This window comes from Idiotropiscis lumnitzeri, chromosome 19 (assembly GCF_059441095.1).
Source record: "Idiotropiscis lumnitzeri isolate Australia: NSW breed Sydney's pygmy pipehorse chromosome 19, RoL_Ilum_1.0, whole genome shotgun sequence".
In the NCBI taxonomy this organism is placed as follows: domain Eukaryota; kingdom Metazoa; phylum Chordata; class Actinopteri; order Syngnathiformes; family Syngnathidae; genus Idiotropiscis; species Idiotropiscis lumnitzeri.
In genome coordinates, this window is record NC_142409.1 from 13,011,461 (window position 1) to 13,024,521 (window position 13,061).

Genomic DNA, 13,061 nt, shown 5'->3' on the forward strand with positions numbered 1-13,061 from the left:
GGTGATGACCCAAAGGGAGGAAGTCAAGTGGCGTGAAGGGGGAAGATAATTAGCGGCGTCTTCCCGCCCCTCGCCATGGCTAATCTCCGTGAAAGTAGCGCCTCTTAATCGTGCGTCTCAAATGCCTTTGGAGCGGTTGTGGCAAGATGGACGTGCGCTGCCGTGAGCTCGCGTGACGGCGCAGTCGCAAGGTAACAAATGGGGAGCTTTGAGCGGTTTAGCCAAACGAAAGCGCAGGTGCGGACGAAGACGCGTCAATGACTTCCGTTTTGGGAAATCCCCAAAATCTTGATGGATGGAAAAGAACAGCCGTATCGACGTCACAAAAGTGTGACGCCGTTTCATTTGGCAAAGTCGGAATACATTTGGACGACCGAAATGGCGCGCTTTGCTTGGGGGTCCCGTCTTCTGAATGTCTGCCATCAAATACGATCTCATGAATAAATATCAGCATCCATAATATATTCCGAGAAATATCAACACTGCGGGCGTCGGGATCGGCGCATTCGGTGGACGGTGTTCGGCTCTGACGGGCGTCACGTGATCCTCGTCCTCGTCATGTGATTATTCGCCAAATGGCTTAACGGAGCTTGTGACGTTATCCGAGCGGCAGCCGCCGGCGTTGGATTGGTGCGCAATCGCTTGCAGGCATGTTGCGCAATGACACCAAATAAAAGAACCAGCGGGCCGCCATCATTCTTTGTCTTGGGCGGAGAGAAGAAGAAAAAAAAATAATAAATAATCAGAGGTGCGCCATCGCTTCAAGTGAAGGTCGATGACCAGAAAAAAGAGCAGTGGTGAGACATCATCTAGCAGCAAATAATTTGACTGGACTTAAGTTATTTTTTTTCTTATTTATTAAACAAAGAAAATTGGATTTCAAATCATTTCTACTTGAGATGAACATGAGTTCCATTTGTGTGCAGCATAACAGAGAAATGGCGCTTCACCATGTTTGATTTGAAACAAACATTTTATTTTGATAGCAGAAAGGATGCAACAATTTTCAATATGAATTCATAAAAGAGGTTTTTTGAGTGACTATTACTTTATTATATGCAATTTTCTTTTCTCAAATGAGTACTTTTTTACGTTTTTATTTAAGTATTGGAGTCGAATCAGTATTCCTCCTTTTTTCTTTTTCAAAATGTATTGCCCCAGCATATTTCAACATGCCACGTGCTTGCCGTTCTGAGATGTCGTGCACGTCTGGTATAGACTTCACGCTCGCTGCGCTGCGTCAAGCCGCCATCACACCGGGATCACATTAGGATTCAATATTGCCGCGGTTCCCAGGAGAAGCCATTGCTGGCTTGTCGGCTGGCAGCAAGAAAAAAAAAAAATAAAATAAAAATAGCTGTGTAATTACAAGCAGAATTACACCGGCAAAAGTAGCCCCGTACCCGCACAGGATTCGATCGCAACGGGATCGGACAGCTCGGCTTGCAGATCAGGAAAAATCGATCGGGTTGTTGTTTTGACAGGAAAAATGTCATTCCAGAAAAGGTCGGCATGGACGTCACAAAAGAAAAAAAAACAATCTTGGTTGACTTGTTGAAATGAAAGCACGTATCTGCACTTCCATGCTTACACAATCTTAAAGACGTCATGACGGCAGACTTTTGCAAACATTTTGTTTTTGTTGTGTTTTTTTTTTTTCTCTCCAGGCACGTCTGTGCTGCAAGTCACGGCCACCGACGCCGACGACCCCACGTACGGAAACAGCGCCCGCATCGTCTACAGCATCCTACAAGGACAGCCATATTTCTCCGTGGACCCCAAAACAGGTGCCGTTAAACTCGACAGCGGAGGTTGGCAAAAGTACTCGAGTAGAAGTACAGATAAAAAGACAATTTTATAGATATATATATGTATGTATGATTACCTGTGCCTGTAAAAGGGGCGTGGCCTAGCAATTGTCACCATGAGCTCTAGCGTGCAGTTAATGACATAAAGTCGTTGAAAAACGAAATACTCAAGTAAAGTCGACTTTCATCGAGTACGTAAATATTTGTACTTTGTTCCTCGCCGCCAATGAGAAGCTCAGGATGAGAACTGCTGCAGTGCCACAGAGAGCAAAAAAAAAAAAAAAATCCTCAGAAGCTGCTGTTTTTTTTGTTAAGTGGCGGAAAGTGTCGCAGCAGGAGCCTAAAAAGATCTTTTTGTGGTGCAGAAGAAGCGATTAAATGTAAATCACGTCTGAAAGTGGCCGACTTTTCTGTGATGAGAAAAGCGCATTGTCACCAGCCTCTTTGTCATCGTTGTCATGTCCGCCGACTGCTGAAAAGGCCGAGACGTGGAAAGCGCCGCGCTCAGCCTTGAAACCCGGGCTTCCAATTCAAAGCCTGGCTTAGAACCCTACTTTCAAACCCTAATCGGAAACTCTAGCTCTTCAAAGCTCAACTCTGGCTTCAAAGCCGCAATGAAACACTTTTGATTTTAGCTCCAATCTGAAATTTCAGCCCTGGTTTGAAACCGACATTTAAAACCTTAACCCCTGTTTGGAACGCAAACACTTTTTTCGATTTGAAAATCCAAACTCCCGTTTGAAACCCTCATGTCAAAACCCGACCTTAAAACCTTCACGCTGGCTTCAAAAAAATAAAAAATGAAACCGGAGTTAGTTGGCCCAACGTACCTGAGTGCGCTCCGAAACTCACCTCTCATGTTCCATGCCTCGTTTGCATGTGCCGACGCAGCGACTGAGTCCGCACCGTAATTCTCGCTCGGGGCGTACGAGAGACGGGGCACGCGATGGAAGGCCAGCTGCACATGACACACACGCACACACACGCTCCGTTACACAAGTAGCCTGTTGTTTTCGCCACTGGCCATCCACCCTTATCCCTCAAATTAGCACGCATGGAGCTGCAGGAGAAGATGCGGAGGAGGAGGTGGAGCTCTCATGCCACTTTGTTGAGTCTTAGCGCGCGTGACACGGCAGCTCCGACGCATTTGGTTGCTTGAGTGCAAGTCAAGTCATCCGCTCGTGCTCACTCACAACCAAAACCAAGGAAATAACAAATACAGACATTTTCCTTCAGGTATAAAATCGAAACAAAAATGCCTTTTTTAAAAAAAAATTAAAATAACTGAAATGATATTTTTACAAAAATATCTCTCATTTCTGCCTTTTCCAATTAATTTAATACTCGGAAATAATAATTGTTTCAATAAAACTAAAGCTAATACTACAACGAATAAAACCAATTAAAATGAAGCATTTTCAAAAAAACATTTCATTAATTGTTGAAAGAAATTTTTAATATTTTTTTTCAGCCCTTACACAACAAAAAACAACAAAAAAACAAGCCTTCCCTTGAAAAAAAAATGATTATTGGAAGGTTATCACTCTGATTTTTTTTTTTTCCCAGCGGACCAAATACTCCTTAATGAACGGAGCACGACTCGTTTTTGTTGCTCCGTGTTCTTCAATGAATAGCAGCGTCGTGTCATATGTCATGCGCTCATTTGAAGGGCACGCTGAATAGCAACTAGATGATTGCTTTTTCACTCTTCCCTCGTAGAATTAAAAAGGCGGCGATGCAGTTGCTTGCCATTCAGCAGGGTCCTCGAGGGCCCCTATCCAGCATGTTTCTTTCCATGTCTCCATCCTCTAACACACCTGATTCAAATCATCAGCAAGCTCTGAGAAGCCTGATCAGGATCCTGGTCAGGTGTGTTGGAGGTGGGAGACATCGAAAACAAGCTGCGTAGCGGCCCTCGAGGACGGGCTTGGGCACCCTTGCCGTTGCAGATGCATCGTATTGTTTATTGCATTTTTCCAGAATTTTTAGAATCCTCTAGATCGCCTTTTAACGCAACCGTCCACCGATAAGCATGAGCTAATGTTGCTAATGCTAGCAAGCTCGTCATCTGTAGCTACTGGTCATCACGTTGCGCATTTTTAGCTGTTGGCTTGTCAGGATCTCATCCTTGTCTCATGAAGAATCACAACAGCAACCCCCTCCAAGGCCTTCCGCATCCTAAATAGGCTAATTTCTCTGCTGATCTGGGATTTGCCAGCGTTCACGTTTAGTGAAGGATCTGACACAGATGGAGGCTGCTGCACTTTGCCTAAAGCCTCAAGCTGTCATGCCATCAATCACACCATTTAAAAAAAAAAAATCTTTTTAGGATGTCAAACCACTCCGATTGGGAAAGCCAAAAAAGAAGTTTGATTGCCATCTCGCTTCAGCGCAACACTCGGGGATAACACGGAATTGGACGGGCAGGGATTCCCGAAGACGGAGATTGAAGGGCGTGTCGGTAATCTCCTCTAATCCTTTTTGTTCACCCAGGAGATTGTCCTCCTTCAGAAGTTTGCAGCCAGACAAAGAGGTGGATCGCGTGATGCTATCAGCGCTAATAGAGCACGGAGGTTGGCCAAAAGGTTAACCACCTCGCTGTGTCAAATTGGTCCGATTCCAGGAAGTCAACTCGCCGGCAATTATTTTCTGAATTAACCCACGGCCCTCGGCGGAGATTGGGCGGCACACGTTGTGGGCGGCATTGTGCTCCGACGGCGAGTTCAGGGGTGCAAAAGCTGGCCTTACCTTTTTTTTCCGAAAAGTAGAAGAGTCGCATTGTGGTCCAGTTCCACTCCCAAGTGAAATGCGACGCGTTCTTTCTTCGCCAAAAGCAAAGGAAGCAAACATCAGGTTGAAAGCGGACGTTTGCCGCCGCCGCCGCCGCCGCCGTGTTCTGAGTTGGTTAATAACAGGCTTTCAGCGCCGTTCAGCGCTCAAACGCGACTTCATGCTGTTTCTTGGCATTTCCTTTTTTGGAAACTTTGCAATTGCGTTCTTCGGGCTAATTGAACGTTTTGGCGGCGGGAAAGGTCGCGAGCGCTCGCAAATGCTTTTCTCTTTCAATCGGTCGCTGTGACGCAAGTGAAGTCAACACATGTTCATTTATTAATGCCGGAAATGAGCTTGTGTGTCACTCGACTAGTTTGCGGTTTTCTCAAGGTTGCTCTATCTCAAACTTTGTCCCAAAAAGTAGTTGGCTCTACCAAAAAAAAAAGAATTTTATTTAATTTTACTGTAAGATAACTTGCATGTTTTAAATTAAATATCGGAAATGCCTAATGATTAATATATAAAAAAAAAAAAAACTAAATCTTGCTTTTGATTTATTCCACAATGAAATCATCCACCTGGTGTTGATTTACGGTCGTTTCTCTTTCATTTTCTTTTAAGCTGCAAGCAAGTCATGTGACTTGCGCTAGCGCTCGTCGTGTCCATTTGCACGCTTGCGGCCACGCTTGCGGCCACGCTTGCGGCCACGCTTGCGGCCACGCTTGCGGCCACGCTTGCGGCCACGCTTGCGGCCACGCTTGCGGCCACGCTTGCGGCCACGCTTGCGGCCACGCTTGCGACCACGCTTGCGGCCACGCTTGCGGCCACGCTTGCGGCCACGCTTGCGGCCACGCTTGCGGCCACGCTTGCGGCCACGCTTGCGGCCACGTCGCCTCACTGATGTGAATGAAAAATGTCCTGACCAAAGGTGTGTTTTGCTCTGTCATGCGTGCTTCTATTCAAAACTGCGAGCGTGCGTTTGTTGGTTTCATTTTTTCCAGCGTGGAGTGCCCCCGCCGACTAGCGACGCGGCAGAAACGTTGAGCTCACAGGTCACTCGGTGCCCGGTTAATTAGGCCGGCAGACTTCTGGAGTGCACCGCCACACCGTGATGATAATGTTGTGAAGAGCGCAATAAATAAAGACGAGAGGCGCTGAGAAAAGTGAATTAGGGTCCTTTGAGCTCACGTAATAGCTGCTCTTTTTGGAGGCCATAATGTGGTAAATGACACGCTCTTCAGCGGGATGAAGCACAAAAAAAAAACAACAACAAAAAAAAACATCAAAAGAAAAGCAAGGATGCTATAATTTAGCGTATGTTGACGTTTCAGTCGTTAGTGAGTCAAATAAACTGCAAAGTGCAGACGAGTGTGTTGCATATATGGAATGTGAAATTAGATTAATGAGGTGCGCCTGTTGAATTGAAATGGACTTATTTGCTGTCTTAGTTTGCTTCTCTTCAATGTGCCATATTATGCAGCGCGCCAGATATAAGAAAATACGTTTCCAAAAGTAGACCTGTTCATTGAGGCTGTGCCTTATAGTCCGAAAAATATGATCAAATATATGAAATAATCACTGCAAGAATGTTGGAATAACTTCTATCAGTATGTTGATGCTACGGTTAACCCTCGTACCAATGTGAACCGCAGCAAGAAATATATATCTATATCTAATATTTTTCTAGATGGAGGTCAATGATTGAGTTGATTGACGTGGTGTGTCAGTGCCGATTCATCCGTGACGGGCGGGCCGATTCGCTGCGAGTGCGTCTTCCTCATCCTGCTGCCTCCTTGACCCACTTTTAATGACGACTCGGCCCGGGCGGATGTGAGAGGGATTACTTTCCATCTGCGGGGTCCTGACGCAGGAAGTGAGGGAGAAATGACCTTTGCCACCTCGTGAAAAGCGCTTTCATTCACTGACTTTTGTTCAGGGGAAATTAGGCTTGTCCAGACTTTTATTGATATGAATAGCGGGAACGGAAAGGATTAGACCAGAAACCCGGGAAGGCTTCAAGTTGCCTCTTTGTCCTGATCTTATTATAGAACAGTTATCTTTGAGCAATTGATCATCTAGTGGCGGGATTGCATCACCGCGCTTCAAGTTCTTGTTCGTGCATTGCAGCGAGCAGGCGTACCTAATGACCTGACCCGTGGTGACATCGACTAAAAGGTCCAGGTCAACCAAATTGGTTAAATTGCCGCCAATCCCTCCGGAAGTCCAAAGCGTCCTGTCAAACTATCACCAGCGTCAAATGGCGGCGTGCGTTCTCGCCATCTTGTGGCCTTCCACACCACGCCATTTCCTCGCCGTTCCCGCTCAAGCGAATGATTGCCAGAGTTCACAAGTTCACGAGAAACGTTGAAATGTTGGACGACTGCCGATTGTCGCGGGGAACTGGCTCAATTAGCGCTCGGGGCACGGAGGCGCGAGTGTGAGGACGTTATTACGTCTGGAGCTGGTGAATTAAGACTCTCATTGCGACTGGCGCCAAAAGCCTCAAACGCAACACGCGGCGCCAACTTATTGCATCCCGTAAATCAAAGCGCGTTCTGCCTTTGCACTTTGCGTCTCGGTGCCGGTTGGAAGAAGTCGCAGTCGTCTTCTCCTACATTATTGTTGCTTTAAATGTGAGCCAGAGGTTAAAAAAGGAAAAAAAAGTCCTTGATTCAAGGCTGAGCTGCCGTTGAATGTCGAGCAATACGAGGAAACGCCTTGACAACGAGCGAAGCGACCACGAAGGCGGCACGCTGCACCGATCGGCCGGTTTCTTTTTGTTCCTCGCGTTTTAATGCCGATTGTTAAGAAGTGTGAAGGCTCGCCGTGAAACGCCCGACTTCACAAATGTGAGCTGCAAGGTGACACGACTGGAATGCTAAAATAAAAACCGCATTTCAATTCCATTTGTATGGATATTGGTTTCGAGGGATGCCCATCACATTCCGAGGATGAGTGACATCCGGATCAGGATGGCTCCCTTTTGAAAAAAATTGGCAGCTCGGAGTCACAATCTTGATTCCAATATGCTCTCCATTTACATATTCACCAACGCGGTCCTCCGAAATTGTCTTTTGTCGCAGGGACCATCAGGACCGCCTTAGCCAACATGGACCGGGAAGCCCGGGAACATTACATCGTGGTCATCCAAGCCAAAGACATGGCGGGCCAAGTCGGCGGCCTCTCCGGATCCACCGTCATCAACGTCACGCTGACCGACGTCAACGACAACCCGCCAAAGTTCCCGCAAAGTACGTCGTCCCAAATCGGCCCGCTGGGGAAGTTCTCGTTGCCACATCCGATTTTCACCCGCAGAAAATTACCAGCAGTACGTCCCGGAGTCGGCTCAAGTTGGGAAGCCGGTGGGGAAGATTAAAGCCAACGACGACGACTTGGGCGTCAACGCCGACATCAAGTACAGCATCATTAACTCGGAAGGGGCCAACATGTTTTCCATCGTCACGGACAAGGACACCAAAGAGGGAATCGTCACCCTCAGAAAGGTAAACCGTCGAGCTGGCCATTGCACTTGGGGCGGCTTATATGGTTCCATCCCTCAAAATCTGACTTTCCATGAAAAAAAAAAAATGTTGGTCGCGGTAGCGCGCTGGAAATTCTTCTTCAGACTTCAATCTTTCCCCGACAGCCGCTGAACTACGAGCGGAAGAAGACGTACACGCTCCACATCGAGGGCACCAACACCCACGCGGATCCTCGTTTTTCCTACCTGGGCTCCTTCAAGGACACGGCCACGCTAAAAATCACCGTTGGGGACGTGGACGAAGCTCCCGTCTTCTCGTTGGATTATTACATCATGGACGTCTACGAGAACTCGCCCGGCGGCACGGAGGTGGGCGCCGTCACGGCTCGGGACCCCGACGGCAGGAACAGCCCCGTCAGGTAAGACTTTCCGTATTTTGGACGTGTCGGAAGCGAGGCCATCTTGCGCAGTCATTTGATCCCTTGCGCCCTTCAATATCGCTTCAGAGCTCGAGAGAAACTCTTTGGGAATCCCTGACTCTGATTTGACCCATCCAGAACCCGAACCCCAACCCTGAGAATCCCTAATCCTGAAATGTTATCCTGACGGATCTCAGGCGATGTGGATATCCTTCATCCAAGCCACGACTTTTTCCATGATGATGTGCAAGACTTGCACTTCACGTCTTCCTCTTCTTTCCCATGAATATTTCCGTGAATGATTTCTTTGTTTCCCGGTCGAAAGAACCGGAGGCGCTACAACTGCTTAGCGCATTTGTATGCGCTCTAAACTCCAGTTTGGGAGTCGGCGCAAATGGAAAAGACAGCTCGCGGCCCGAGGCGGCGGACTCGTCGGAGGTTTTTTGCTATGCACAGGTATCTCGTTCTGTGACACTCGTGCGTGCGTTCCGCCCGCAGCATCGAGCGACAACGTCAAGGTGCTAATGAGATGACGTGCCGCCGCCGCCGCCGCTACTCTTTGACGAGATTCTGTCGCTTTTTTTTTTTTTTGGATCACTTTGCAGCCTTTCGGGGAAGCGTGCTTTTTAGGAACAACAGGCGACTGAGGAGTCTTTGTTCTTGTCCGCCATGTTGATGTCGTCAAAGTCTGACGTTACGTTGTTCGAGTTCTATTTGCCATCTCCCAACTAGGACGGGTGTTCCGGTGCGTCTATCTTGGTCTTCTAGAGTCGACCTTTTTCTATCACCCCACTGGTGTACCAATCAAGACGGCGTGCTAAAGTGTCACACCCTGAGATAGCCTCCAATTACTTTGGCATCCTGTCAAAGAGCGTGACGCATGATACTCGGCATCAAAGCGGCGCTTTTGCGTTTTTTTCGACACCGTCAAGATGGCGGAGTCGAGCCGAGTTTTCATGACCGAGTGATGTGTTCAGGTATTACGTGGACAAAAAGGAGTCGGAGCCGATCTACTTTCGCATGGACGAGATCAGCGGCATGATCCGGACCACGCAGCCGCTGGACCGCGAGGACACGGCCTGGCACAACATCACCGTGATGGCCTCGGAGGTTGGTAGGTACCCGGCGAGTAAAAGGCTGCGTCGCGAATTCCGGCGCTCTGCTTCTTTTCAGTCGGTGTTGCGAGTGTTGATGCGGCGCGATGATACCATCACAAAAGTGAGTAAATATTGCCAGCGTGAGGCGCTTTCAGCGTGAAATTTACAATTGCGTTTCCCGAGGATAAGCGCAATCATTTCCATATTGATTAGAGTGTATTCAAATCCGACCCGGCGCACACTCCTCCTTCTAATTGACGAGCAAAATCAAATTAGTCCCGATTGTTCAATGTCCTTTCATACAGTAACAATTAATGAAATGAAAGCAGGCCCCCGCTAACTTTAGCTATCAGGTAACTTGGCTAATTTGTAATCACAATTAGGCAAATCCCCCGCCAAGCAACAGAGGTAGCGCATGCTAATGCTTCATTATCTCCGCCGTCTCTCATTTGCATGCGGCCGTGCGCCTCCGTTCAAAGCCGCCGGCCAGTAAAAGCAAACCTTTCAATGGGCAAGGACGCCCGCCGTGACGCATAAAAGACCGGCAGGCAAAAAAAAAAAAAAATGAGTGAAAAGCACCAAAAATGTGTCAAACAACCTCTGGCAGGCGCTAAGACAAATATTTGCTGAACCAAAAACCACAACGAGGAAACGACGAGTTATTTTCTTCACTCTGTCCTTCACGTTGAATGTTGGCATGACAAAGAGCAGGCGTGACACGCAGAAAAAAGTAAAAAGTCAATGCAATATGAAAGACACGATCAGAACTCTTAATCGGAATAAAAGCATACATCTCAATCAATATCGAAATATTTTTAAATGCGAGTTTAAAGCATGGTCAGAAGCGTAAATGTCAAGCCACATTTAATCTCGATTTGATTTCATTCCACAAGTTTATAAGCAATCTGTCTCTTGTCTGCCGAGGAAATTGTTTTGTTACTCTCTGGCTTTGCTCGCAATAAACATTTAACAGGGACAATTCGATTTAAAACATTTTGACAAAAGTCCTCGGGATGAATGAAGTGTCGAACGCGTCTTTTCAGCACAACCGACGTCTTTATAGAACACCGTTGAATATTTAAAATGGGACAAAACGTCTTTGGTTGTCCGTTTGTCCGTTTTTGGCTCAGGTCGGCGATGGGCAGTTACATTTCGCCACCTAGGAAATATCCCGCCGCCTTTTGTTTCCAAATGGAAAATGAGCGCTTACTTTCTGGAGAGTGAAAGTCGGCGTGAGGTCTTCAGAACACAACAGCTACCACTACAGGGACAAAAAAAAAAATATCACTGCACTACGGATGAGACGGCTGACCTTTTTTTTTTTATTTTTGTCTTTGATATTTCGCCAGATAATCCCGGCCTCCTCAGTTACATCCCGGTCACCGTGCAGGTGCTGGACGTCAACGACAACGCGCCACAAGTGGCCGCCGCCGCCGATGAGGTCATCGTCTGCGAGAGCACCAGGGCCGGAATGGTGGGTGACGCCGCCACTACCGTCGTCGTGCTCCGTTTTTTGAGCGTCATCCACGAAGCATTTTGCAAAAAAAACTGTCATTTTTTTCCTTTTGTTCTTATTTTAGGGTAAAAACAACAACTAATGAGCCACTTGTTTGTTTTCCAGTTGTCATTAAAAATGGAAAGAAGAAATGACAAATTCTCCCAATTGAAGCTGCTTCCAATTTACTTTCACTGCTGTTTGAGTCGTTTGAATTAAGCAGCAATTTTTTTCTTTTTTTTTTTTTTTTGCCTCCTTTTCGGGAGATAGAAAGCAATCAGTCACACGAAAATGGCTGAGAGGCCGACTCGCTGCCGGAATAGAAAGACTAAAATAAGAAAACCTAATTTCTAATCATTTGAAGCTAGTTGGGGAGAAGTTTGAATTAAGGTTTGCGCTAAATGAGGCGGCGGCTTTACGGCGGATTAAGTGCGAGCGTGCGTCATTGTGCTCGACGCTCGACTGCAGCAATCGCTTTGTATGTTTGCACGCCAACGTTCATTAAGAAGATAGCCGGCTTCAGCTCAACCTGATTACGTTGTAAATTAGTTAAACACTCTAAAGTGCTTTGAAAAAAAAAAAGGGGGGCGAAATGCGAGCATGGCAGCATTTGTTTGGAGCCAAAGTCTTTTACTGAAATGTCAAGAAAAAATGTTTGGGGAGTGCACTACATGGCTGCGACCAGCAGAGGCAGTATTGAGTCACTCTGGACCTTTCTGAAAATCAAGACAGACACCATTTTTTTTCCTCCAATAACGGACGATTCTCATCATTCTCAACTCAACTGAAGAAATTCTGCAAATTTTACATTTTGCAAATTTGGCTTGACAACAGCATGAAGGAAAATTCCATGCTACATTTCTTCATTTTGGTGTCATTTTCACAGATGAATTGGGCTTTGTTTGTGAGCGTCAACCCAACATAACGATGGTCCTTGTCTGTCAATAAATCAACAAACATTTGCATTTTACGAGCGTTAAATTTCTAAATCCAATTGAAAAGGATCCCAACCAAAAGATGCCGTTTGTTCACCGTCCCAAAATTGGAATTTGAGACGCTTAAAGGTTCCACCGCCGCTCAAGATTTAGCGACCATTTTGTTTATTCTTGGTTGGCATTTTTAGAAAAGATGATGGCTGAAAAGATGAAGAATCATTTGAAGAAAATAAATTCGGTCCAATTTGGAAAGGCGCAACTTGCCGAGGATGCCAGCAAAGCCGACCCAAAGCTGGCGTTTGTTTGCCGTGTCGGCCCATAAATCACAGATTGTAAAAGTCGTAATTGGACGGAGTGGAGCGAGAGATTTCCAAAGATGAGGCTCAGAAGAACATCAGCGAGCTCTCACTTGAAGAGAAAAAAACTCTGCTGGCAGCTTGTTTTTCTCCCGAGGCGGCTGTCACCCGTCCCACACGGTCGCCAATTAAAAGGAACTCCAGTCAGCCCCCGTCAGTCCTTCGGGCCGGACGACGCCCGGCGCCATTCCTGGTATTGTTTCAGCTAATGATCTTGTCTCGTGTGCCCAATGTCAGCTGATCCAGACGGTCAGCGCCGTGGACAAGGACGACTTTGCCAACGGACAGCGCTTCTCCTTCGCTCTGCCGAGCCAGATGCCGGTTAATCCCAACTTCACCCTGAAGGACAACGAAGGTAATTGAGCCGCGCTGGCGCTTATCTTTGCATTTCTTATGAGTTCCTGCCGGCCTCGCTCCGGGTTGGCGGCATCGGCGCTCCCTCGTACGCCGGCTGGGAAAAAGATGGCTTGACATCTGGAAGCCGACGAATCCAAATCATGTTGTTTGGCGTGGTTGTGGTCGTTTTCGGGACTTCGGAATGACAAATGCAAGAAATTTGGAAGGCCTTCGTTTTGTATCAATATAAGAATGTTTTGGGTTCTTCACATTGAAAACCAGAGATGGGCACTTGACCCAGCCCGTCCGGCTGCGATCCTTCGGCCTCATTCCTAAAAATTGTCGGCCTGCGACTCCATAGC

The 13,061-nt window shown here is 47.0% G+C and overlaps 1 protein-coding gene across 5 annotated transcripts in view; it reads left to right on the forward strand.

The window, feature by feature from the left end:
• LOC148318662 (cadherin-18) overlaps positions 1–13,061 on the forward strand; it is a 102,812-nt gene that overhangs the window by 78,240 nt on the left and 11,511 nt on the right. For all 5 annotated transcript variants that reach the window (XM_088282670.1, XM_088282673.1, XM_088282671.1 and 2 more), the window contains 7 exons: positions 1,668–1,787; positions 7,664–7,831; positions 7,896–8,083; positions 8,227–8,480; positions 9,458–9,594; positions 10,927–11,051; positions 12,601–12,718. In XM_088282670.1, the coding sequence (XP_088138796.1) occupies positions 1,668–1,787; positions 7,664–7,831; positions 7,896–8,083; positions 8,227–8,480; positions 9,458–9,594; positions 10,927–11,051; positions 12,601–12,718 (1,110 nt within the window). The remainder of the gene's footprint in view (positions 1–1,667; positions 1,788–7,663; positions 7,832–7,895; positions 8,084–8,226; positions 8,481–9,457; positions 9,595–10,926; positions 11,052–12,600; positions 12,719–13,061) is intronic.